Source organism: Osmia lignaria, chromosome 13 (genome assembly GCF_051020975.1).
Source record: "Osmia lignaria lignaria isolate PbOS001 chromosome 13, iyOsmLign1, whole genome shotgun sequence".
Classification (NCBI taxonomy): domain Eukaryota; kingdom Metazoa; phylum Arthropoda; class Insecta; order Hymenoptera; family Megachilidae; genus Osmia; species Osmia lignaria.
The window spans coordinates 8,897,221-8,923,462 of NC_135044.1; the positions used below are offsets into that span (position 1 = coordinate 8,897,221).

The window sequence follows — 26,242 nt, forward strand, 5'->3', positions numbered from 1 at the left end:
ACGTGATTAGTGTACTACCAATTGTTATTACTAACAGTCACAATTACTAATTTTAAGGAAAAATGATATATTGTATACCAAAGTAGATAATGAAGCGCATAATTGATTTTCTAGTTAACGACATGTATTAAGAATCGTATACTCGCAAAATACATACATATCTTACATGACAATTGCGTGTATAATTAAGCGAGATATCGCCTTCTCAGGAGACACGTTGACAGTTTCACTTCTTCCACTTATAATAATGCTAGGATGAAATTTCGTAGTACACGTCACTCAAAAGAGTTTTTGCAATAGTTATCATCGTTCGCTTGTAAATATTTTCCTTCATCTCACCGAACGTTCTGCGTCTGGAATTTATTGTTTATCTTTCCGAATTCTTTCTTGTTCCGTAAAAATGAAGAAACGTCATATTTAACTTATGTAATCTACTATCGAATCGAACTATCGTACAATATTTATCTGCATAGTCACATTTTAACAGACAGGGCCGGCCCTGAGATTTCGGGGATCCAAGGCGAGTTCCGAAAAAGGGCCCCTTCACATATATGACATAAAACAAAGTACCTCAAATAAAATTTATAAAATTAACATTAAAGCTTGTATAACTAATTTAGATTTGCATTTACATCGATTAATATTCAAGTAAACATTAATCTTGCATTCTTAAACGCAAAATTGTCTTATGGGAGCCCTGGACCTTGAGGGGCCCTAGGCGGCCGCCTGGTCTGCCTAGGCCCAGGGCCGGACCTGTTGACACATCAATAACAACTTTCTGAATGAAATCGTATTTAAATATTCTCATTTACGTAGTTGAACATTGCGATATAATACAATAATCCTCAAGGTTATTCTAGTTTTTGTTTTTGTTTTTTTTTCTAAATGATTTTTGTGACGCGACGAAGCTGCAATTTTGCATTGTACCGTGGTTTACGCTATCCGATACGTTTTCTCAAGCGATTGGAGGTTTATCAACATTTATGATAGTGAAACGCACATGAAAGAATTATCGTCCGTGAACCTTTGAGACACTTTGGTTTCAAGTACAGTCCATCCTATGATCCCGTTCTCCTTTTATTTCTTGACTCAGCGCCGTTATTAACGGATACCTGCCGCAGGAGCATTGATTCTTGAAGTCATCCAGATCCAAGGACCAGATCATCGCCCCACCAAGATTTAATTCCCTAATGATGTCAGCCTGTAGAGATAAATGTGTGAACAATTCTGAATAATTATCATTCGCTTATTTAACAATTGCGAGTATTTATCTCGTGATATTGTAGCATCCTTTATGAATATGGAGTACCTTTTTCGTTACAGTGGACACGTCCTCGTAGCTGACCCATTGATCACCCTTCGTCGCGTACGGACCGACTAGACTTTGTGGGTCTTTGACCGCTGACCAGCCTCTATACCTCACGTTGTTACATATCTATGAAAGTATAAATAAGTCTGATTATTTAGTGATGAAAATATGAATGCCAAGGAATCTGGGTGCAGCAAGATACGTTTAACAGATACCTCGTAGTATGCGAGTATACCCGCAGACTTGGTGAACTCCCCTGGATACCCAGGCCCAGACACTTCCACGTCCAAAGCCGGTGTTTCCGTCGTTAGCGGTTCCCTGGATAACGTGAAGCTCTGACCATAAGTTGGCACACCCATTACGAGTTTATTGGACGGTACGCCCTGCTCGATCCAATATGACATCGAAAAGTTCACGTTCAAATGATCGGTTGGTTTGTTTAATGCTTGATAAATGGGAGCCGCATGGCCAGTTTTGCTGTCCCAATAACCGTGATAGTCATAACTCATCACGCCTATCCAGTCAAGATATTGCACTAAGGCTGGAACGCTGTAAGCCACATCAATGACATTTTTGCTAGATGAAACTGCTGTCGAAAGAAGCAGTCCCTTGGGTTTAAACGTTGCACTGAGGTCCTTTAATAAGTCTGCAAATGCTTCTCTGTCGCTGGCTGGTCCTCGATTGCAATTAACCTATGAAATCAAGATACGAATGTATGTACATAGGTGATTCACAACGTCTTTACCTGTTGTTTCATTTACCTGCCAACAGACTGGATATTCCCAAATAAGATCAAGACCGTCGAATCCATGGTTTTCAATGTACTGAGCAGCATAGCGTGCGAATCTCTGTCGTTCTAAGGAATTGTGCGCCAATTTGCTATATTTGCTGTCCTTGGATTCCTCCCAGCCACCCAAACCAAGCAGAATTTTTAGTCCAGTTCTACTTCTCATACTTGTTATGCGATTAAGAAATTTCTTTTGTCTACTATCCAGTGGATTTTGTATAATTAATTGTTCTATATCCAAGGTGGCGAGTCCGTAAACGACATGCGTGCATAAATCAGGTTCTATATCTTCTGGCAAAAACTTTCCTGCTCCTGGTCGTTTCCTTGCCCATTCCATCAGGTAACAGATGACTTTCTTCTGATTTTCTTTGGCGGCAGTTAGAGGCAACAACTCGTTAGACTGTAAATCAAAAGACTACCTCTAGCATTGAATTTCTCTTCATAGGAATAATAAAAATAAATTCTGACCTGTCGTTGGGTATCCCTGCACCTGGTATTCTCTGGCCAGTCACAACGATCCTCGTTCCAATAAAGACCACGCGGGCAAGAGTGTTCAGTGAGCTTGCCGAAATTGCATAAAAAGTACTTGGAACAGTCCTTTTTGTGTGGAATGAACAAACGACCTTCGCAGTCTTCCGGCGAAGCTATCACCCATGGAGATTCAACATCTATTTCAATGGTATCATCAATATCCGAGCTCGAATCTTCAGGTGAAGATGTTGGCGGCAAGTATGTTGGCCTTTGAGAAGTTGTAAGTTCCCAGCTTGGTTCACGGGTGGTCGTTGACGTGGAAAGCTCGTCGTCATCGATCGTTGTGAATTCTGTTTTAAGAATCCTTTTAACTGCATTGAAATTCAGACCTAACCCATCAAACATTTTCTAACTGATAAAACATTTACCGCTCGTAACTGGACACAAAGGCCCTTTTGGATATCCTCTTAGAACCCTATTCATGGTTCTTAGAAGCGGACTAGGTTCACAGCCGCATCTGTTCTTAAAATCGTCTAAATCTAGCGCCCATACCATACCACCAGCCAAACCAAGATCCTTTATTAATTCTGCTTTAATCTTGACTTGCTTCGCATCGTCGAAGCTGACCCACTGGTCACCTTTGTACGCATAGGGACCGATACGTCTTTGTTTATCCTCCACAACGGTCCAACCGTTTTTCAAGGTTCTCTCGCATATCTGCAATAGAGATTGAAGCATCGTATATTAAGAGAAAAATTATACTTGAGAAAGTTAAGATAGGCTTACTTCGTAGTAAGACAAGAAACCTCTGGCTCTTGTTGCTTCTCCAGCTTCACCTCCTCCATAAGTTGGCGCATTTAATCCTCTCTGACTTCTCTCTGCCAAAGAGAAGGACTGCCCGTACATAGGTACTCCCATAACAAGTTTGTTGGGGGGAGCACCCATCTCTATCCAGTAGTGGATGGAAAAGTTCTAAGAGATGATTAAAATAATGAGAACCTGTTATTTAAAGCTGTATAATGTAATTAGACGTACCGCGTTAAAGGTCGGCTCCCAATCGTTAGGCATACGATAGAGAGGTGCAACATGACCAGTTTTCTTATCCCATTGACCGTGATAATCGTAGGTCATGACGGATATCCAATCAAAATACTTAGCCAAGGTGGGCACGTCGTAACCAGCGTCGATAACTCGTTTGCTTGGGGAAACCGCAGCGGATAACAATAAGCCTCTTGGTTGAAATTCTTCGCTCAATTCTTTCACGAAGCTGGCGAAAGCTTCCTTGTCCGAGGTCAAACCTCTGTTGCAGTCCACCTAAAATTTGTGGATCAGCAAATCACTCAAGATAAAAATTTACAAAAACAATTAGCGCAATGAGTATTCTTTACCTGCCAGCATACCGGGTACTCCCAATCCAAGTCCAGTCCCTGAAACTCATATTTTTCTATAAACTGTATCACATTTTCAATGAATCTACGTCTCGCAGATGGTGAATTCACTAAGCGACTGTATTTGTCGCCTGCGGAATCGTTCCAGCCTCCGATAGCCATCAATACTTTTATTCCTTTCGATTTTAAAGCTGCTACCCGTTCATAGAATTCTGAAAACAAGAGATATAGATACACAAAAGAGTAAGTAAAGAGATATGGTATACCGCAGTTGATCAGAGTCCATAACTGCGAAAAGACCAGTTTTCGTTCTTCGCGCATCTCCAGTGCGCATCTTCGCCCTGATTGGCGATACTCCCAAACGAAGTGGAAAGCGATTGGCGGAGAGCTCGCTGCGTTCCCCCACCATCTTACAACTTGCGCGTCGCAGTTATGAACTCTGGTGAACTGCGCGGTATAGGTAAGTTTATCTAATTACTGTTATCAATATCAGCCCATGGGTCGTGTGACTTGATTGTCAGCTGTGATCCATCGAGGACGGCGAAACCATAGAGAACGTGAGTACACAAGTCGGTATCTATGTCTTCGGGTAAGAATTTTCCTCCCTCTTGTCGATACCAGGCCCAGTTCGTGAAATAACAGATCATTTTAAATCCACTATCGCTCTGCAGATGATCTTTGGATGTCGAAGAAGGTATAGCCGTTGTGACGGGAGCAGCTGCTACTGTAGGTGCTGGTGTAACCGCTGCTTGATCTAAATCCGATTGCTCAATTGGTGGCCGGCAGGCTGCAAGGTAAAGGGTACCTTCGTTAAAACGAGAAAAAGAAATAGGCAGAGGGATTAGGATATGAAAAGATTTTACGTTCGTCAACTTTGCTCGGAGTGTCAGATAGCACCCCTTGAATGGTGCGCATCAAAGGATGCTGCCCCTCTCCGCATCGTCCACGGAAATCGTCAAGGTCTAAAGCCCAGACCATTCCACCGCCCAAACCCATATCTTTGACATACTGAGCTTTTCTTCGTATGGATTCGACGTCGTCGAAGCTGACCCACTGGTTGCCCTTAAAGGCATACGGACCCATTCTGTGTTCTGGATCTTGAACGACGTTCCAGCCACGGTTTCGAATTCTGTCGCAGATCTCATAGTAGGCTAGGAAACCGGCAGCTCTGGTGAACTCTCCAGCCTGTCCAGCGCTGGCAGGAACGTTCAGTCCTGCTCCAGCACTAGGATCGTTGATGGTGAATGATTGACCATAGAGTGGCATTCCTATAGATGGAACGAGCAAGTTAAAGAATCAGTAAGAATAGCTTAGAATATTTTTAAGAAACTAACAAGTAAGTACCCATGACGATGTTTCTGCGGGGAGCACCGTTTGAGATCCAGTAGTTGATTGAATAGTTTGCATTGAAGTAATAATAGTCATCGTCCGGATGATAATAAAGCGGTGCTACGTGACCAGTCTTTTTGTCCCACTGTCCATGGAAGTCGTAAGTCATCACTGCGATCCAATCTAAATATTTAGCCAGAGCTGGAACGTCGTAGCCTTTGTCGACGACCTGTTTGCTCGGTGAGACGGCAGAGCTGAGTAACAATCCTTTGGGTTTCATTTCACTGCTCAGTTCCTTCAGAAGATCCGCGAAGCCCTGTTTGTCCGAGGCTGGACCTTTCTTGCAATCAACCTAAAGCAACAATGTCATCTACTGGCTCGTTGGAACGAGAAAAGACTAAGGAGATGAACGTGTACGTACTTGCCAGCAGACCGGATACTCCCAGTCTAAATCAAGTCCATCGAAATCATATTTCTCTAAGAATTGAACGACATGAGAAACAAACTTCCTTCTGGCCGTTGGACTGTTTACCAAACGACTGTACTTGTCTCCAGCAGAATCATTCCACCCTCCTAGTGCAAGGGATACCTTCAGTCCTCGCTTCTTGTACGCGACGACTCGTTCGTAGAAACCTGTTCAAAATAAATTCTCTGGGTGATCAATGAATTACATAATTGACATTAAAATTTTAATAAACCACGTACGATTATCGTAGTCGGCCCATGAATCGTGGGCCTTGATGGTGAGCTCTGAATAATCCAATACGGCGAAACCGTAGACGATATGAGTGCACAAAGTGTGGTCTATATTTTCAGGAAGATAGCGGCCAACCCCTCTTCGATACCAGGCCCAATTTGTAAAGTAACAAACGACCTGAAAGTATTCATGAAAATTGTAAATTCTACCTAGTTAAAAATTCGAAGGAAACAGTGGTAGAAACTTTACTTTGTAATATCCGCTTAATGGAGAAACTTTGTCAGGATCTATGAGAGTTGATGACGTAGTGGAGGTAGGTTGAGTGGTACTTGGTTCCCAATGTTCTTCGGTAGGCCTATTTGTAGGTCTACTAGTAGTAGATGTGATTGGCTCCCGATCCTCGGTCGAGGTAGGATTCTTCTCTTGGCAATTAGCACGGGAAGGCCAATCGCAGATTCTAGTTTGCTGATTGAAGTGCAAACCAGGAGCACACTTGAATACCTCGTGGCGACCCCATAGACACGCTTGATAACTCTGACAATCTCCTGGAACGCCCGAGTAGCTTCCAGGAATGCAAGGCTACAAACAAAACGGCCGCTGTTAATCTGTTCAGCTATCCGGGAGTTGCTTTTTCTTTAAAAATAAAAAACAAAATTAGTCAAAGCTGTTTATTTACACTAGATTTGGAATTGGCGGCGATCAGTGAAGCACTTTTCATTGGTTTATCGCAGGGAGCTTTGAAGGCCCAGTCGCACATGTTTTTCTCATTATTCCAATTTAATCCTGGACCGCATTGCTGTGAAACTAGGTTCCCGTTCACGCAAACCAAGAAACTTGTACAAGAATTCGGATATGCATAGTATTGACCATGTTCGCAACTCTTCCCTGGCTTTTGAACCGGCCTTTCTGTGATGCCTGGCCTCTGGGTAGATGGACGTGGACGTTGTGTAGTAGCTTTCGAAGTAGACCAGACCGAGAATGTTGTTGACTTCGGGGTGGTCCATGTTGGTCTACGGGTTGTAGAGCCTAAATACAATGCATCAGAATTTATCATCAGCTACGATATAGCTAACAATGAGCTAACAATATAGCATTACTAGTCTTCGTATCGCATTTCGCCGCAGTTGGCCAGTCGCAAATGCCTCGTCTTGCATCCCAATGCAATCCTGGCGCGCACTGTTCCCGCTGTAACTCTCCAAGCACGCATCTAAAGTAACTGCTACAGCTTCCTGGATCTGGCACGTATTCGCCAATGTAACAGGGCGTTCCTGGTTTCAACGAATCCGGATCCGATGACTCTTCTGTACTTTCCACGGGTGGTTCCCTACAATTGTATTCTTGTAACTGAAAATAATACACTCAAGTGCTGGCAAGCGTTAGTTATGAAAATATTCTACTTGGTTGACGTCCAAATTGAAGAGACGCTGCTGCTGGTTGGTTCAGTCCAGGAGAACGTGGTACTCATACTGAGCGTCGTCGACTGTGGTCGTTTACTAGTTGTGTCTGGACCACTGCTTGGTTTTTGGCTCCACGTCCATGTTGGCCAGGTGGTTCTGGTCGTTTTCTGAGTGGAAGTACTCGGCTTCTCGGTCCACGTTGGCCACGTGGTCGACTGTGGAATTGGTGTGGTGGGCCGTGGGGTTCCATCTACGGCGTCGCTGTGAGGAGTCAGAGTTGGAGGTTGAGGTGTGACCGGTTCGGGTGGCCGCTGGCAACCTTCAGAAGCTTTGCTTTTCAAACGTCCTATAGAAGAAGACTACTGTTACTTCAAGGGATCAAATCTTGAAGAGAAAGCCAGCTTGAGCTTACGAACGAACCTAAAGCACGATTAATGCTTTTCAACAAAGGGAACGATTCCGAACAGCAACGATTTAAGAAGTCGTCCAAATCCACTGTCCACAAAGAAGCTCCTCCAAAACCATTCTGCAAAATGTATCGTCCTTTTGCAAAAACGCTCTCTCTGTCATCGTAGCCCACCCACTGGTCTCTGTGGTAAGCGTTTGGACCTTACAGAAAGAACATTTGAAATCATTATACTGTAGAAAAAACCGACTAATACTTTAACTGATTCTTTTTACCTAATCCATTCTTCCAACCCTTATTCTTAATTCTATCGCAGATTTCATAGTACGCCAACATCCCAGGTTGTCTTGTGAACTCTCCAGCAGTTCCAGGTCCAGTTGCAGGATCACCAATATCATTCAGATCTTCGCTGGACAATCTATAAGCTTGTCCATATAGGGGTACACCTATCAGAAGTTTTGATTTATCTGCGCCAAGGCTGACAAGATACTCGACGGTAGAATTCTGAAGAATAATAAAAAGGCAACCCGTAACGAACTGTTTTCATTGTACGAAACTACGTTTGAGACTTACGACATTATAGTATGGATTAGGGTCAGCAGCGCTTCCGAACAACGGCGACAAATGACCTGTCCTCGACTCCCAAGCCCCGTGATAATCATACGTCATAACCGACATGAAATCTACAATTTTCGAGATCTCGTATACTTCGTAACCTCTGTCGATTATTTCCTTGTACCCTGACAACGCGACAGCCAACGTGAGTCTCGGTTCTTGTTGATCGAACTCCTTCTTCAGTTCTCGTATCAGCTTAGTCAAGTTGGGCTTGTCGGTATCGGGACCTTTCCTGCAGTCGCTTTGCCAACACCTCGGGTAGTTCCATTCAAAGGAAAGCCCGTCGAAATTGTGCTTCTTCAAAAAGTTGATCGTTGACGCGACAAACTTGCGACGAGATGCACCGTTACTTATTAAGCGAGAATATTTATCACCGGTGCTATCCGTCCATCCTCCGATTGCCAATAACACTCTGGATCCCTTCAGCATCGTTACACGCTCGTATAGGTCTGAAAAATTCAGGTCTGTTAGATATATGTATCAACACAGATCCAGAGACAGGAATACAGTAAAATTTCTCTAGTTGTCCGTTTGTTGCCCTGCTGACAGTGTCCGTCGGTTTTGTCCTATGCCTATGTATTTCTCACCCTATGTTCTGTTCGTTCGATTCAATCACGCGATATGCGACGCGGCTTCTTTGATGAGAGTTAGAGTTTGGTAGTTTATAATAAAGCACTGTAACTTTTTTAATATTAATTTTTTTTACTCTTCTGATTAAAATGGGACCAAACACGATATAATTTGGAGCATATTTACTTAATTTTATGTGCAAGGAAACATCCCCAATGCGAATGTTTTTTTTCGTTCGTATAGTCTAAATTATGTCATGTTTGGTCTCATTTTAACCCTCGCAGTACGGGAACGGGGTCTCCGGAGACACGTCTCGGTGTGAGTCACGAGAGACCCCCCGATGGACCGTACTTCGAGGGTTAATCAGAAAAATTGTACCAATATGTTAAAACAATTTGCATCCAGAAAATTCTAAACATAAGAAAGTTAAACTGTTGTTAATTTCTCGGCTGCTATCGTGCTATCCTTCTCTTTTACGACTTGTCGCCGGAAACCAAATCGCGTCTATCCTGCCCAGATTGTCCATTTTCGCTCTTCAGCTTACGGACAACTAGAGAGATTTTACTGTACCATGATTAAAGGTAAGTACTGTTTTCTATGTCGGCCCAGGGATCAAACGGTTGAATAAGCAAGGTGTCTGGATTCAATCCAGCAAAAGCATAAATCACATCGGTGCACAATCGTGTGTCAAGCCGTTCAGGAGCGAACATTCCATCTCCTTTGCGATAGAGAGACCAAGATGTTACGTAACAAGCTACACGTGGTCCTTTTTCTGGCGTGATTTCTAAATTTTGCGCTTCTTCTACCTCTCGTATCTCGGTCGAAGAACCTCCATCTTGAATCCGGTCTACTTGCCTCGGTTTGCACAATTCTGTATTCGCTTTTACGCAACGACCATTTGCCGAGTTGAAGAAGTTTCCCTGTCCACATTGACCCTGATATTGTACACCTATTCAAATATGCAAATATATTGATAGACGTTTATTGATACGAGTTTGTAACTCTGATTGGTACAATACCATTGTAACAAGAATAAAATCCAGAACAGTTGTCTGGGTCGGTGAAGAGACCCTCGGTGGTACAATTTTTCACTCGTTTCTCGTCGTAGAAACCTATTGACTCTATCGCGGCGTTGAGCATTGGCCAAGGATTCCCGCAGATTCCCTAAATGTTCAAAATGTGCAAAATATTTTTGTTCAATTCTTGAGGATTAGAAATAATCCTCTCAACTAATTATAAACAACTGTACCTGAAAATCATCCAAATCGACAGACCACAGGGACACACCGCCGAGTCCCGTTGATCTAACGTAAGCAACTTTTATTTTCACCGACAGAGGATCCTCGTAGCCGACCCACTGATCGCCACGCTTTATGTACGGCCCTTCTTCGTCTCTCCCGGATATCCACAATCCATCCTCCAGTTTCTCGCAAATCTAAAATCGTCCCGAACATTGAATAAATAAATGAATCCGTTCTTTTTAATAGATTCAAGAAGGAAACGTGTAAAGGGTTACTTCATAATAAGCCATCCGTCCATTCTGTCGCTTGTTGTATACACCCCCTATGCCTGGCCCGATGATGGGGGCACCAGCATCGGTGAAGTTGCCAAATTTAAGGGTGTACCCTTGTCCAAAGACCGGTATACCAAGAATGATCTTCGACCTGTGTTCGCGTGGAACACTTTCGATCCATCTGTTGGTTGCACGAACAACGTATCTCAACGGTGCTGGATGAAGGGCCAATTTTTCCCGTCTGAACCCTGGACTCTCTCTCCATGCTCTCAGAAGGACCAAATCGGCAATAGAGGTGATCTCTTGATCTACCGGATCCTCGGGTCTCTGAGCTACCGCTAAGGTATACTCGTCCTGAACGTCGAAGGATTTTTTAATCGTCTTCAGAAGTAGCCTCAGATCGTTGGAATGTTCTGCTGAATTTTCCCAGTCGATTTCAACGCCGTCAAAGTCGTTTGCTCGCAAGAAAGTCAATATAGACTTGGCCAGTCTCTCGCAATGGAGGGTACAATGGTTCTTGGTCACTTCGGAGAACAGTTTACCTCTGTTCGATGTTGCGATCGAAACAAGCACTTGCAAAGCTGGGTTCCTCGATCGGTGTCCCGTTACCGCTTTATATCCACCTGTTTGAATTGGTAGGAATAAATTAACGGTACTTCGATTGACTGATTGATCTGTATGTGTCATGTGCAGGATGTTCATAGAAAAGTGTTTATTTGAATCTCAACCTGTCTGAACTCCTCCAACTTGTGAACACTTTGTCCCATTACCTTTAATCTCGTCGTATTCGGGATCCTTAGAAACGATAACCAATTCCTCTGGGTCTGAAAGATTGAGATTATTCGTTTCACTGCTGGAACAATTATTTTATAATGTTCTATCAAGTATCGTAAACAATTACCTAAAGTGGCTGCAGCGTACACTAAATGACTGCATTTGTGATCTGGAATCGATTGAGGAAACAGAGAGAATGGTTCCACTCTGTGAACTGCACCGGAATCTAGATGACACACCATTTTTGGATCTACGATTTGATGCGTTCGGGTAAGGGTCGGTGGAGCCAAGGGTTCGATCCATATAGATTCATGATCTACGTTGCTGAAGAATGGTGCTTCTCGATGTTCCACCGCGTCTCTTAAAGGCACTCGACCACTGGGCCTAAATAAATAATTAATTATCTATCACGCGTTGATCGAAATATTAACCGTCCATAGGTAAATTGGTACATAATTTGGGCTAAAAATTTCGTTTGCATCATCAATGGCCCAGATTACCTACAATGACAGAGAGTTGATAGGAAACATCCAGTTATGCCATAAGCGTAACGTCATAATAAATAATAAAAGTCCATAGTTTTGTCAAATAGTTTCACTGTTCCCTTTGGTCTCTGCTTGAATATTGTAAAGCAAAGGATTAACCATGACCATCGCTTTCTTCTAGATGAAATTCGATATCAACAAACGGTTGTAAGCTTATGGAATAGCTGGATAATATTTCTCGAGGACACTGACTCTTTGCTATCTTGTAAAAGCAGACTCGCAGCTTGAAGATTCATTTGATTCGCCGGCAATGCTTCAACCGCATCACGCAGTGGGAATCTTTCAGAACCGTATTCCGCGTGAGTGATCGTATCATCGTCCAGAGTGTTCTCGGTTACCACCGGATTTTCAACCGCGTTTCTTTGAAACCCGTTCGCGTTGATGAACTCTACGTCCGCTTCTTTTTCATCCAGATTCCATTGGGGTGGTAATAAATATTCTTGAATGTAAGCTCGATGAAATGGTCCTGCGACCGACTGGCCAATGAGAAATAGAACGAGCCAAGGAAACATCTCTGCAAAAAAAAAAAAACAAGAAAGAGATAAACGATCTTATAGTAAGAACTAACATTTCGATAAAGGGTACAGGCCCTTGAGTCAATTTTATTCAACAATGCGCCATTTTATAGCGTATAATAAAAAACCATTGTACACCAAGTTTCAACCCTGTATCTCAACCGGGAGGGTAGTTACAAGGAGAGAAAGAAAAAGCGATTTTTGCGATATTTGCCCTATTTAATGGCATTGAAAAAATCTGAAAAAATTCACAATCATAAAGAAACATGGCTAGAATATTCTAGAATTTTTTCAGATTTTTTGAATGCCATTAAATAGGGAAAATATGGCAAAAATCACTTTTTCTTTCTCACCCTGTAACTACCCTCCCGGTTGAAATACAGGGCTGAAACTTGGTGTATAATGGTTTTTTATTATAAGCTATAAAATGGTGCATTGCTAAATAAAATCGGTTCAAGGGCACTTTTGACCATCTTATCCTGCTATACCCTTTGTTATTACTCTTGATTTGTTTTAAACAGCGGCGATGCTTACAATTCTTTCGTGAAATAAAAAAGAAACTTATGAACTATAGTGCATCGGTGCGACGAGCACTAAAACCTGTCCTGCAGTCAGAACACGCGTTCCATGCGCCGACACCGAAAAAGAAGAATATAGAACGAGGTGGGCTTCGCATTACAACAGCTACAAGTCTGCGATGATTGCACCTCAACGAGAATTTAATCATAATAATTAGTTGGTAGAAATACGAGTCATGATAACTGTAAACAAGTATCGTGCAAAACATCCTCGAAGGGCATTCACCCTTTGTTGCTTCAACAATGAAACTGTAAGTTGTTGACTAGATCTTTGAACATTTCCAAAGGAATGCAGGAGAAGGCTTTTCAGACACGTTTCCTTTTTTCCTTAGCACAAGCAAAAGACTTTCCATGGAATTAGCCTAACAAGGGGAACTACCCAAGTGTTACACTCACTTATTAATGAAACTTTGCCAGCTTGTAGAGCTCGTCGAGCTGAACACGGCTATACCCCGTTTTGTGGGCAGACGACTAATTGTTTAAAAGATATTAATAATTAAAGTTAGTTACTACATACATTGAGAAGTATGACAGACTCACACATACAACTCGCAATCTAGAGATCCACGGTTCAAATCCTTGATTCCCAACATTTTTTTTTTTTTTTTTTTTTAATGATAATTTGTCTCTTTTTGAATAACTATTACATAAAAATTATCATAAGAAAAAAAAATTTTTTTGTGAAGCAAGGATTTGAACCGAGGACCTTTAAATTGCAAATCACGGATCTGCTCCGTGGTTAAACACATGAGTCGTAATCCAAAGGTCCTCGGTTCAAATCCTGGGTTACGAATTTTTTTTTTTTTTTAATATTCAAAAAGAGACAAATTATCATTAAAAAAAAATGTTGGGAACCAAGGATTTGAACTTCAGAATGTAAGGAGTGACTAACTGTAATTGTTAATATCTTTTAAACAATTAGCCGTCTGCCCACAAAACGGGGTATTGGCGTGTTCAGCTCGACGAACTCTACAAGCTGGCAAAGTTTCATTAATAAGTGTGTGTAACACTTGGGTAGTTCTCCTTGTAAGACCCTGTGACCTTGTCATTCGTGTGTATAATACTTTTATTTGAAGCAGCCCGTGTGTTTGGCGGTCATCACAGCAGATACATGCGTGCCGGAAAATTGAAATTTATGCGGACGAATCATGCGCTGATTCACTCGAGGACAAAGACACGCGGTTGCTCCTTCGATGATGTTTAACCATTCAAAATGCGACACTCGTAGGTGGAAGTGACCGCGAGACAAGAGGACAAGCAGCGATGGGCATTCGAGTTTCTGCATTGCAATTCGATTACTGGGATCAACGTAGAATCTCCAAGTGTTTCAATTCTTATTTCAATTCAAAAATTTTGAAGATTCTTGAAAACATTCACTGACACGATAGAAGATTCATACCTTTTTCTTTCTTTCTTTTTTTTTTTTGGTTTATGTAAGAGGAAGTGGAAGTAATCCCCCTGTCGCACTATTCGGCTAAGACGTTTGTAAGATACAAGATAATATAGATTAATTTTGATGTGTGTTATTTCATTATGTTAGTCAAAGTTAATGAATTTAATAATATAAAAAATGTACCCTTACGATATCAGAATAGCAGTCGCATTAACTTGTTGACTGAATTATCCTCTAAAACGCTGAACTTAACGAGAATCGAACTGCTTAACGATTGCTTAATGTATCTTCTTTCTATTTTCTATCTTATCTTTGAGAAAAACGTTCTATTGACAATAATTCTTTTAACGTGTTCAACGATGAGTGTTTATGATCACTCCATTATCTTAAAAGTTGGAAAGAAATGATTTTTAAATTCTCTAATTAATCATGACACATGCATAATGACTCTCGTTAATGATAGATCAGTGAACCTTTAAGAAAAATAAAAGCAAAGGAAAATTATGAATAATATTGTTAAACGAACCTTGGCTTAAAGAAGAAGCAGAGCTTCTTCACCGTGTACCGTTGAAAGCTGTTCAAATCCGAAGCGTCAATGGCACCTGATTCTACTGCACTGACCGATGATGATTGAGAAGCCGCGACCGGCCCCACCGTACACTCCTCCGGCAAGTGGTTCGCGATGAATTTTTAAAAGCGCACCACCCGCTTCGTGGGGAGGGCTAACTTGCATGAATCTGGTATTCTGAACGCGTGAGGTCGCCCATATATACCTACTCCATCGCCAGGGACCCCTCGACCCGCACCCTACAGACCCTGTCACCAACGTCCTTGACCACGAGAACGCGACCGTGTACGTAAACCAATTCTGAAACGCGAGATACCTGGTGATGGGCTAGTAATCTTGACAAAATATTACCTATACAATATAACACATGAAATATATTTGTGAAAATCAAGGTATTCGTTTAAGGAGAACATGGCCATCGAACAGTACAAATTAGAAATGAAAAATTAGAGATTCTTGAAAGTTACACATCGCCAAATTATTAAGTTTCTCAAAGTTTTCAAGAATTTCTGCAATTTAGAATTTTCAATGGAAACTGTTGAATGCCCTTCAGCGACACTTGGTGAGAACGACACCAAGTCAAACGTGATCCTGCAACTTGGATACACCTCGTCGTGTTTCGCCTTCTAATCCCTCCAATATCTTCCTTTTCCTTCTCACCAGGTAACCATGTTTTACAACCTATTTAACCCTTTACAGTATTCCTTTTTTTCATATAAATTTGCTTAGATGATTATTTATCTGGTAACTCTGGACTGAAGAGTTACACGTATGGGAAAGTAGGAAACGATGGAAATGAAGATGATGATTTATCTATAATTGCATACTTGCTCGATGCCTCTGAAGATTCTACACGTTTTTCAGTACCTGAAATAAACGAGCAATCAATACCTGTACTTTAGATAAAATAATTTTTAATAAAAAATACAACCGACTTCAATATGCGCTAAAAAGTGTAAAATAATTTATATTTCGTTTATACAACTGCGTAACAATTATTAATGAAACCTCTTGCTGCATTAACAAAATACGCTAAAAGGTATAAAATAACTTCTATTTCATTTATATCAATACTCCACAGCTATTAATGAATCCTATTTAAACAGTATATTAAATACACTTCAACCTTTTCGGAGGCAGGACAAAATTAAAAATAACGGAATAAACAATGCTGCCAAAAACGATTTGATTACTGTATGGCGAACTTGGTAATTAATAAGTCGTAAGAAAAGATACGGAACGTTATAGATATGGCTGATAATATTTATAATTAGAACAAGAGTATCAGAAGTTTGCAGCACTTCTGATATACATACATGTAGTAAATCCGCAATGGGTATGTTGACCCCAGTTGAATATTGTTTACTTAAAATTATTTTTATATATAATCCCGCAAAATATTTTTTTTGCAGGACCAGTTGTGAGACATGCTCTACGAGATACAATAGATTTCGTTTCGAGTACATTCTTAGAATAATCGGTGAACATACATTAAAAAAAAATCCTCCTTTTTCGAAGTCGGTTAAAAATATAGCGTGTTTAAGTTTACGTATTTTATATACACATACAGTGTACATGACTAGTTCCGTTCTTAGGTGAAAAGTCGCGATTTTCGGAAATTTTAATTACTTATAACTTTATATACGTTCACCGATCTCGATAAAATTTTCAGTATACACATAATTTCTTTGAATCTACGAAAGACATATTTTAAATTTTCATTATAGGCTCACATAAAAAAGTTGAAAAATTGCCTTTTACTATTTCGACAAATTGTAATTTTTTAAAACGACAAAAGCACATATCCTAGTAAATTAATTTATATAGCTTCTCGAAAAACCTCAAGTGATTTGGTCCAATTTGAAATGAGGTATTCTGTTTCAAACGGTGGCCGAATACTTTTGCACGCCACTGTAGCTACATATGTACCTAGACTAATCATTGCAACATGGCGATATCAAAATGATATCCAAACGATATTATCGTTACAACGAAAAAGTGCATTATCGCCTGTAAGCGTTGTATTTGCCATGAACTATTGAACGTAGAGGAATGATAAGAATAATATCCATAATTTGTCCTTCTTTGCACGTCCATTTGTTAGCTTGATTTTAATGATACCAGCAATTCGAGGTCCTCGATTGAAAGGACTCGCTGAGAATGTGTATAAAATAAATGATTTAGTATGCTCCTATGATAGCAGCACGACGAAAACAAGCAAAAGATTAACGTGAAATATTTGAATACGTTGAGAAGTATTCGACATCAATTTCTGCAATTCAGGATGGTTGTTTTGCGTTTCATGTCACATATTTCGAATAAACTAGGCACGATCACCTTGAACGAACGTAGGACAATCACGATGCATATTTTTTTTTCCTTAGTATTATTTGCACAAATGCACCTTCAATTTCAAGTACCATCGACTGTTCCGTTTCATCTAGAAAAAAATACAATGTCAGAGGAGAGACGAACATTGAACATTCTTAATGATCAAAATAAAAATTTTCAAGCCATAAAAATTTCAAACTAGCGCGGCACGGTCTTCAAATCCCTTACCAAAATGATGGCCGAAGAAAGAAAAAAGGTGAAAAGGACGATGAAAGTTGGAGACTCGTCCCATTGAAGAATTTGAGAGTCGATCGCCATAGCGCCAGGTATCCAAGAACCTGTGGAATCCTAAAAATAAGGCACTTTAGGGAACACCTTGAACTTGCCGATGTTCGTTTTATCGACTTGTTTCCCCCTCTTATTTTCTAAAAAAAACAAAGAAGAAACTTTTAAGAAATTGATCACGTTGATCAATTGATTATTTTTAAGTTTACGCCTCTCGTTCAATTATTATTCGATTGAATGAAAAGTAATTGTTATGTATGCGCGAAAAGTATTTAAACTTGAGAGGGTTGATGAAAATGATCGAATCATATTGAATCGTTCGATCTATACTGAAACTGTTAGAAGGAAAAGAAGAGCTGCTACCTTCAGACGTCAGAGGAATAAAGATCAAATTTGACGAGGAGTTTGACTGGACGGGTATTCAAATTTGAAATTTAAAAATTAATTGTTTTACCTCCGATCGATCCTAATAGGAGATTCAATTTGTTCGTGATGATCGTCGATAATACGGATTACGGACGTTAGCGTTTGGAAGTTCATTGGCATCGGGAAGTAAAACCTTTCACAGATACAGGTTGTATGAGTTTTTCGTACGTAGAACCTGTTAAAGCGTTTCAATAACTAAAGGAATGCATAATTAAATCACAGACTAGAGACGGTTATGACAGATCATATTTTCGATGAACGATGAGATATACCGTTCCTTTTACGATTCTCCTCTCGTTCAATACGAAACGTTGCGTTTTCATCCGCGGAGAGAAGAGAAACCGAGGAATATCTTCCAGAGGAATATAAACAGTTTCTGCCGTACATTGCGATCCTTGACCCGATACCATAGCAGATCGTGACAAGTCGGTCCATTAGTGCATCTTCGCCTAAAAATCCTTAGATGATCGCTTAATATTTTGGTCATAAATGTATACACGAAAAAGCCATTAAGAGGAAAGTGATAGATAATTCGGCGAGCGATACTTTTCGTTCGTCCCGTTTCGACGATACTTGCCTGTTTCACGATCACATGATTTATTCACCACTTTCGTGATTGAGCCTTGGGAAAGTTTGCAAGAACTATTAAACTTATAATCTTCTCAACGAAGATTTCAATTACGACATTTGTGTAGAAAGCAAGACTAAGAATATATATTTCTTAAGACAGAATGGTTTTTCACTGTACCGCGTCTTCATCCCCGCCATTTTTTGGAATTGTTCGATCAATGTTCGACTACGAGACTCGTTTGTCGTTTACGATCGATCAGCGATATCGGTAAACTTCAGTTTGATTTTTGAGGTTATCTTACTATGAAAATGATACCAAACATGATTAAACGATTTTACGTTTAATTTCAGATCGATGCAACGAGAAATGCGTAAAATTGTACAAATATAAAATTTCATACTATATACAGGGTGTCCCAGAACTCGCGTAACACCCGGAAATGGGGGGTTGCTGGGATGATTCCGAACAACTTTTTCCTTTACCACAATGTTGGTTGAAACTTCGTTTTTGAATTATTAACGAAAAACACTGGCCAATCAGAGCGCGCCTTTAGCGCGGGCCGAACCACGAGAGCATTGGCTTTCAGCCGCGCTCGGTTGTGTTCGTGAACAAACGCATTGGCACAGCGTGGGTATCAAGAGAAGCGTATGTAGAGTTCCATCGAAGTTGTCGCACTAACACATTCACGCCACGACGGTGAGCCGATGGGCGAGGTGCCGACACGCGGTGTGAATGGGTTAGTGAATGTGTAGCCAACTTCACTGCGACAATTTCGATGGGACTCACAATCAGTATGAGTTGCATTGAACTTGTCGCAGTGAAGTTGGCTACAAGTTTACAAACACATTCACGCCGCGTCGGTAAGTGAATGCATGGCCAACTTCACTGCGACAAGTTCAATGCAACTCACTGTACAATAAATGTTACATCGTCTTAAATTAACACGTTGAACGTCATGGAGCTTACCGGTGACCGGCTTCGCAATTTACACAAGCTTGAATAATTAAAAAAAAACAATAGAAAAATATTATTTTAAGTAATATTGCTATGGTACAAATAATGTGAAATAGCAAATAGAAAGCTTGAAACATGAAATTGGAAAATTAATTATTACTATCCCACAATAAATGCCCAATTTCACTGTGGCGTTCAACATGTTAAGAACAATATGGAATTAATCGCACGCTTCCCTCAATACCCACGCTGTGCCAATGCGTTTGTTCACGACCGGGACCGAGCGCAGTTGAAAGCCAACGCTCTCATGGTTGAGCGCGCGCTCTCATTGGCCAGTGTTTTTCGTTAATAATTCAAAAACGATGTTTCAACCAACATTTTGGTAAAGGAAAAAGTTGTTCGGAATCACCTCAGCAACCCCCCATTTTCGGCTATTACAGGAGTTATGAGACACCCTGTATAGAGTTTATCTAAATATGAACCCCTATGCCTCTAAATATTAAATCATTTAAATCATGCTTCATATAAAAATAAAATGGATCAAACAACAAGATGTTATCGTTGCTAATGGTCATGTACTTATGTATGTATAAATTCACGCGAAGATGAATAATAATTAAGAAGAAAAGCAGTCGGGTGTCGGTAAAGTTGAAATGTAACACGATCGACTAGAATCGCGCCTTCGAAGGGTCTTAAAAACGAATCAAGGCCACTACACCAGTCTGAAACCGCTTTCTGGTTGCTATACCCATAGCATATAGTGACCTATACCCATCCCGGGACACCAAGATTTCGATTATCGTGCATGGACTCTAAGCTCCTTCCTTCCTTCCATTCCTCTTTCTCTCCCTTTCGCTTCTTTTTTTTCTTTTCTTTTTCTCTCTTCCGCTCTTTCTTCTATTCTGTCGTTGGCCACCTGGATATCAGGACCTATCTTCACTGTTTCATCTTGCCCAATTTTTGCGTAGGTGTCTCATGAATAAATACAATTCCCTTAATTATTTCAAATTTATTCCTGTTAGCCAGCATTAGTTACGTTTGCCAATCTTTTTTAAGCCATCGACTTTGATCTTTATATTTGTCTTCTACATGCGTTAAGGGTTGCTGAAGCGCTGCTACACATTTTTAAATCATACTCTGCGTTTTACATAATCACTGCCTATACCGTAAAAGACCTAGAAATATCTATTGATTATATCGCCCTTCTATGCCTCTTAAAGAAAAATTCATAAATTCATAAAGGATAACTTTGGATAATTTAAAAAAAAAGTAATGAAATGTTAAGGGACCTTTGTGAGAATGATGAACCATTGTAAGAGGCAAAAGGTAAAGGATAAAGTGATCCGGGGCCAATGTCTTTTTTCTTAGGAAGTAACGACCTTCAAACTTCTGAGACTTTTATGATTCCTGCGCAGAAACATTATAATGAAATGATATGCCGTCGTAAGATTATTTATAATGAATGAAGAAAAAAAAAGAGAAGAAACTTTGTCAATAAAATTCTGTCATCCACAGACTCTCAACGTTTATGTAATAATTACACGAGACAGAAGGAAAATTTCTTCGATATTTCCTCGAGGAAATAACTGTCGTTAGCAGGATCCATCTGTCGTGGACAGATTTTAACCCCCGTGATATTAGCAGTATAAAAGTATGCTGTTCTCAGCATTTCAGAACACTTCCACCTAACGCGTCTGGTAGAAGCATTACTTGCACTGCTAACAGTTGTTCCGTTGGAAAAAAACAGGTAACTCTAAATAAAATTTTACATTCTTAAAATATAATAAATTGATACTGAACTATTGGAAAAGGAATTGGTAGGAAATATTCTATATTCTTCTATTAATCCTATGTTTAGATACGAGCCATGGCATCGACAAAGTACGTGATCATCGTAATTATGATGCTGGGAGTAGCACACCAAGCTTTAGGAGTAGCTGAAGAGTCTAACAGAAATCTTGTAGGTCCGAACTTCCCGTACGGCAGAGGACTGGTAAAAAGATGATATAACAAATTAATAAATATTAAGAAGCAATTGTATTACATTCATAATAACAATAGTAAGTAGAATGTTGTCTTTACAGAATAACGAATTGCAACTTGCTAGACTGCTACTTCTGCCACAATGGCTCTGTCATCCTAAACGCAATTCTGAGCTAATAAACTCGCTGCTGGGTCTACCGAAAAACATGAACATCGCTGGAAAATAAAAGCTGCTGAATAACTATTTTATGAACAGTAATATATTTCATAAAATTCAGTGGTAATTAAATTGCGTTTTATTTATCATGTAAACTCCAAAAATCTTTGGAGCTTAATAAAAGGTTATCGGTAATAAATAAATGTAAAAGAGTATGCTGTTGTTGATTTTTTCTTCAACCAACTAGAAAGCAATCACTGTTATTTCAATTCGCACAGAATTCGTCGTTGTATCTAAAACTTTAAATGAAAACCACCACCGACAGGCGGTTGTCTTCCACCTTCCATAAGACCCATGTGAAAACCGGAATTACTTAAATCAGCATCATCACCGTCTCCTAATTGTTTGTACTCTTTTCCACCGCTTGGCGGTTTCGGCGAAGCATTTGCCGTTCTCAAACCAAGCTCTGACTTGGCCGGCCACGTAGGAAACATTTGTGGATCTATCGGTAAAGGTGCTTCTGTAAAATAACCATGTTTCACAGCATCTTCTGCTGATATTCGTTGTTGAGGGTCGTAAGTGAGAAACCTGAAAACATTTGTTCAAATCATGACAAAGAACGAACGACATTAATCTTTAAAAATAGAGTTAATCAAAGAGGAAAACATACTTGTTTAATAATTCGATACCCAAATCTGAGAGAGACAAACTAAAACGTTGCCTCAAATTGTTTACAGGATAATGAGCAAATGGAATCTTTTGCACCATTGGTAGTTTACTGTATCCTGGCCATATACGATCATTCGGTGTACCCAATTCCTTGAATATCCTGTTTAATTGATCAATTTCAGATTTACCTGGGAACAGTGCCTCCATTCTTAGTAACTCTGCAAAGATACACCTAAAAAGACATTATTTTGTTAGTGACAATACTAATGTAGAAAACAATGAGGCTGTACTTCCGAAAACCTCCATGCTCCAAATTGGCTGGAATTTTGGAAATAGGTTTTTTTTTTAATAAAAATGATAATTCCAAGAAGGATTTTTGGTGACTCGAGAAAAAATTTTTTATCATTTGGGTATCGTTCCCTACTTTACCGACGCAATTATAATAGCAGGAATATTTGAGGCAGATTTGAAGGCGGTTCTGATGTTGTAAAATCTGCTATTTTCAATTGTAATACTAGTATTACAATGTATCATCAATTACTTGATGATATTAATTATGTATATTCTGCATATCAATAAAATTTTTATACAAACCTAATCCAACCTTTAACTTCAATGAATTACGCATGCTAAAATCATTGATATCAGTTAAGTTTGATTTTTAAGTCCATCCGTTATGTCTATTGGTTTTTAACTCTTACGATGGCTTTGTAGAAAGCGTAGACAACAGTAGATGCTATGCCAGTAAAATAGAGAGTGACATTCATGTGGTAACATTTTTTTTCGAGTCGCCAGAAATCCTTCTCGCAATCATCATTTTTATCAAAAACGAATCTATTTCCAAAATTTGAGCCAATTCGGAGCATGAAGGTTTTCGGAAGTTTAACCAGATATGAAAAATAAAGTACATCGTTTTTCTTACCCAACTGACCACATGTCGACCGGAGTACTATATTCTTTCTCGCTAAGCAGTAATTCAGGAGCTCTGTACCAAAGTGTTACAACAATCGGAGTATACTGTCTTAGAGGAGAACCGTATTCCCTAGCTAAACCAAAATCACCAACCTTCAAAACACCGCGATGACTTAACAACAAATTCGACGTTTTCAAATCTCGATGCAGTATCCAATTATCGTGCAAATGTGCAACTGCTCGCAGTAATTGTTGCATAAGACACTTAACCTCTCCTATAAAAAAGATACTCGTATTCTCATTCTGTACTATATTTTCTCTATAGGGTATACAAAATTTACCTGGTATAAAAACTTGTTTCTTTTGTTTCATTGTTTCCATCAATGATTTCAAATCATGCTCCACATAATCCATTACAATAAATATTTTATCCATGTTACTACCAACCACTATTTCTCTGACAGTAACGATATTTGGATGCTGTGCCTGTAGCAAAGTGTTTATCTCCCTAAGACTGGTAATCGGGAATCCTTCTTTTTCCTTCTCCATTTTTAATCGCTTAAGAGCAACAATTTCATCCGTACGTTTGTCTCGTGCTCTGTAAACTACACCGTAAGTACCCTCCGCGATACGGTTCAAACACTGAAATTCTTCCACACTTCTACAACCTGTAAAACATATTTCATTGTACAATATGAAGATTAATCGTAAGTGTATACATATAAAAAGTCTGGCTTGTTTACCTTGAATCGCTGGTAAATACGGTGGCAATTCAGGCTCCTCTTCTTTCTTCTCCTCTTCCTCGACAATCTTTGTCGCGCCGTTCGAATCAACGTGACCAGGTGATTCTCCGTCTGAGTGATCCGATTTGGCTAACCGATCCACGGATAACGGGCTTGGATTATTATAATCGGAACCATCATTGGAGTCAGCGTTAGAACCTTTATTCGAATCGTTCGACTCATCGTCGTCCTCACTGCTAGACTCTGATGAATCAGAAGAATGTCTGTCTGAAGATCTTTCACGGATACTCCTTTGACCGTCGGATGAATGCCTGGACCTACAAAACAATAGTCAATAATGTGGTATCAAAGTTTTCAAAATACAGTAAAACCTCTATAAGTCATCACCCGGATAAGTCGTCATTTTAAAATTTACATGGTCGTCAAAATTTCTTGGTCCCTTGAGTGACGACTTATCGAAGTTTTACTGTATTCTATTAGAAAATTTATGAAAGCTTACTCGATAGATTTAGAACGAACTTCGTCCGAGTGAACCGGGCTTGGACTTTCATCTGAAAGTTCTACGACAGACGGATCTTGATTGTTATCAGGGCTTAATGGTCGTTTTTCTCCTCTTTTCATTCGTCGCGCTTGCAATTCTAATCTGGAGACTTCTTTCCTCCTGGCCATTTCTCTGTCAGCTTCTAACAATCTTTCCTTTCGAAGCTCTTGCTCGGTCATTTCCTTTGGATCCTTTGGCTGCATCGGTATCTCATTGATTTCCATATCATCAGCGTCCTCTGTAACAATTTCCATCGCTTCACGTAACTGTTTCTCTCTGTGCTCTTTTTCACGTTCCGCTTTTTCTCTGTCTCTATCACGAAGTCGATCGTGCTTATGAGATCTCTTGTGTCGTTTCTCACTTCTTTCAGGTCGCTCCATCAGCTCTGTTTCCGAATATTGCTCCTCCATTACTCTCATGTGTCTGTGATCCTCTATGCGTATCTCACGGCGCTCTCTAACGTCATCCGCGATGGTACGTACTTCGCGACGTTCTCGCATGTCTTCTAATCGTATTTCTCTACGCTCGCGCGATTCGCGTAACTCGCGAGTATCTTCTATACGAATTTCCCGACGAGTTTCTACTTTGTAATCTCGCATGTCTCGTGAATCTTCTCGCCTTTCTCGTCTTTTGTCCAGTAATCTGTAAATCAAATATTTTAATAAGTAATAAACCAAGAATGTATCAATTCTTTATAATTGGTAAATTTTTATACCGCTCTCTCAAATCCTCCAAAACACGATCACCTGTACTTCTCTCTTTTCTATCATGCCTAGATTCTCTTTCTCTATGGCCTTCCATTCTTTCCAACCTTTCTAATCTTTCCCTATCCCTTTTAGAACCGTCGGAACGATCTGATCTCTCTAAAATGTCCATGCCGTGTCTACGATGTCTGTGTTTATCTCTATGCCTGTCTTCCCCGCGTTCGTGATGCCGTGACTTTCGTTCTTTTTCTTCCCTACGATCTCTCCTATCACCATGCTTATCTCGTCTTCTCGAAGAATTTGATTTATAATGGCGAACAACAGCCTGCGGTGGTTTTATATCCAAAGAATCAGCGGTATCTCCACCGTCCTCCTCTGAAAAGCTTTAAGTATACTTTTCTCAAAATGACTAACGCACAGATACACAAAAATGACTTATTAAAGTAAATAAATCTTTTTCTATTGGATCAATTTAAAGAAAAATAAATTTTAGAGCTAGAAACATTATTATTGGCTGAAAACCATAAGAAGGTATAAAATTATATGGTGAAAAACTTATCATAACCAATTTAGAGTGAAGATAAGATTAATTAAAATGAAGTATCACGTTATTCGATACCTAAAATCTTCCATATCCTTTGAGGGGCTTTTTTTTATTTCTCCGTCTTCGCTTTGGTTATCAATATCCATGTCAAGTCTAGTTTCTGACATACTATATATACATAAATTTATTCACTTTTATTCGATGCTTCTCTGTACATAATTCCGAATAAATGAAAAATGAAACACAAACATTCCCATTCGCTATGTTTGGAGAAATAAATTAGACTTTACGCGTGATGCTTTCGATTAGCAACACTTGGCAACACTGTAACTGTTGTAAGAAAATGACGCTAGGAATCTTACGAGTGTTCGTTTGATTCGTTTCCATACATTTTATCGATGCTTGATTTATAAATAAATAAACAATTTATTCCACGTTCAATGTCTACTGTCTGTTTTCACGGACGATTACTACGAACCGTTGGTTAATTCCGATGGAACTTACCACCATTGCTTACCACGCGTATATATGTATATATGTATATAATACATATGTATTTCTTTGATC

At 39.8% G+C, this 26,242-nt stretch overlaps 3 protein-coding genes across 8 annotated transcripts; 1 reads left to right on the forward strand and 2 right to left on the reverse strand.

Annotated features, from left to right (window-relative positions):
- Positions 1-860: 860 nt before the first annotated feature.
- Positions 861-15,012, reverse strand: LOC117610284 (putative chitinase 10). 2 transcript variants are annotated; one of them, XM_034337504.2, is made up of 29 exons: positions 14,814-15,012; positions 11,994-12,315; positions 11,384-11,640; positions 11,253-11,306; positions 10,486-11,105; positions 10,219-10,404; positions 9,989-10,133; positions 9,559-9,918; positions 8,358-8,848; positions 8,060-8,288; positions 7,799-7,987; positions 7,379-7,724; positions 7,079-7,305; positions 6,658-7,007; positions 6,231-6,560; positions 5,990-6,158; positions 5,706-5,917; positions 5,300-5,636; positions 4,819-5,223; positions 4,434-4,742; positions 3,956-4,167; positions 3,603-3,881; positions 3,354-3,539; positions 2,996-3,284; positions 2,565-2,917; positions 2,071-2,511; positions 1,525-2,001; positions 1,310-1,435; positions 861-1,201 (listed from the first exon to the last, which is right to left on the reverse strand). In XM_034337504.2, the coding sequence occupies exons 2-29, from the start codon at positions 12,311-12,313 to the stop codon at positions 1,043-1,045; spliced, it is 8,058 nt and encodes a 2,685-aa protein (XP_034193395.1). In that variant the 5' UTR covers positions 12,314-12,315; positions 14,814-15,012; the 3' UTR covers positions 861-1,042. The 2 variants fall into 2 exon arrangements, with proteins under 2 accessions (XP_034193395.1, XP_034193394.1); XM_034337503.2 differs by having other exon boundaries at positions 2,071-2,496; positions 14,814-15,011.
- Positions 15,013-20,195: 5,183 nt separating this feature from the next.
- On the forward strand, positions 20,196-21,647 carry Pdf (Pigment-dispersing factor). Of its 3 annotated transcripts, none has more exons than XM_034337546.2 (4): positions 20,196-20,386; positions 20,938-21,169; positions 21,281-21,415; positions 21,507-21,647. In XM_034337546.2, the coding sequence occupies exons 3-4, from the start codon at positions 21,290-21,292 to the stop codon at positions 21,630-21,632; spliced, it is 252 nt and encodes an 83-aa protein (XP_034193437.2). In that variant the 5' UTR covers positions 20,196-20,386; positions 20,938-21,169; positions 21,281-21,289; the 3' UTR covers positions 21,633-21,647. The 3 variants fall into 3 exon arrangements, with proteins under 3 accessions (XP_034193437.2, XP_034193439.2, XP_034193438.2); XM_034337548.2 differs by lacking the exon at positions 20,196-20,386 and adding an exon at positions 20,468-20,865; XM_034337547.2 differs by lacking the exon at positions 20,196-20,386 and having other exon boundaries at positions 20,468-21,169.
- Pitslre (cyclin dependent kinase 11B pitslre) lies at positions 21,532-26,203 on the reverse strand. 3 transcript variants are annotated; one of them, XM_034337515.2, is made up of 9 exons: positions 25,751-26,203; positions 25,143-25,514; positions 24,789-25,069; positions 24,386-24,665; positions 23,887-24,203; positions 23,485-23,811; positions 23,154-23,418; positions 22,233-22,463; positions 21,532-22,150 (listed from the first exon to the last, which is right to left on the reverse strand). In XM_034337515.2, the coding sequence occupies exons 1-9, from the start codon at positions 25,840-25,842 to the stop codon at positions 21,856-21,858; spliced, it is 2,460 nt and encodes an 819-aa protein (XP_034193406.1). In that variant the 5' UTR covers positions 25,843-26,203; the 3' UTR covers positions 21,532-21,855. The 3 variants fall into 3 exon arrangements, with proteins under 3 accessions (XP_034193406.1, XP_034193407.1, XP_034193405.1); XM_034337516.2 differs by having other exon boundaries at positions 24,386-25,069; positions 25,143-25,506; positions 25,751-26,202; XM_034337514.2 differs by having other exon boundaries at positions 24,386-25,069; positions 25,751-26,202.
- Between the last annotated feature and the right edge of the window lie 39 nt (positions 26,204-26,242).

What these genes read in the sequence shown, in the direction of transcription:
- Pdf (XM_034337546.2), top strand. Translation starts at nt 21,290, where the DNA reads ATGGCATCGACAAAGTACGTGATCATCGTAATTATGATGCTGGGAGTA. An exon ending in TCCCGTACGGCAGAGGACTG is followed by an intron (nt 21,416 to 21,506) that starts GTAAAAAGATGA and finishes TTGTCTTTACAG; the next exon opens with AATAACGAATTGCAACTTGC.
- Pitslre (XM_034337514.2), bottom strand. Translation starts at nt 25,842, where the DNA reads ATGTCAGAAACTAGACTTGACATGGATATTGATAACCAAAGCGAAGAC. An exon ending in AAGGATATGGAAGATTTTAG is followed by an intron (nt 25,515 to 25,750) that starts GTATCGAATAAC and finishes GTATACTTAAAG; the next exon opens with CTTTTCAGAGGAGGACGGTG. An exon ending in GTTCGTTCTAAATCTATCGA is followed by an intron (nt 24,204 to 24,385) that starts GTAAGCTTTCAT and finishes ATTGTTTTGTAG; the next exon opens with GTCCAGGCATTCATCCGACG.
- LOC117610284 (XM_034337504.2), bottom strand. Translation starts at nt 12,313, where the DNA reads ATGTTTCCTTGGCTCGTTCTATTTCTCATTGGCCAGTCGGTCGCAGGA. An exon ending in AGTACCCGGTATGCTGGCAG is followed by an intron (nt 3,882 to 3,955) that starts GTAAAGAATACT and finishes CACAAATTTTAG; the next exon opens with GTGGACTGCAACAGAGGTTT. An exon ending in GTATACTCGCATACTACGAG is followed by an intron (nt 1,436 to 1,524) that starts GTATCTGTTAAA and finishes ATACTTTCATAG; the next exon opens with ATATGTAACAACGTGAGGTA.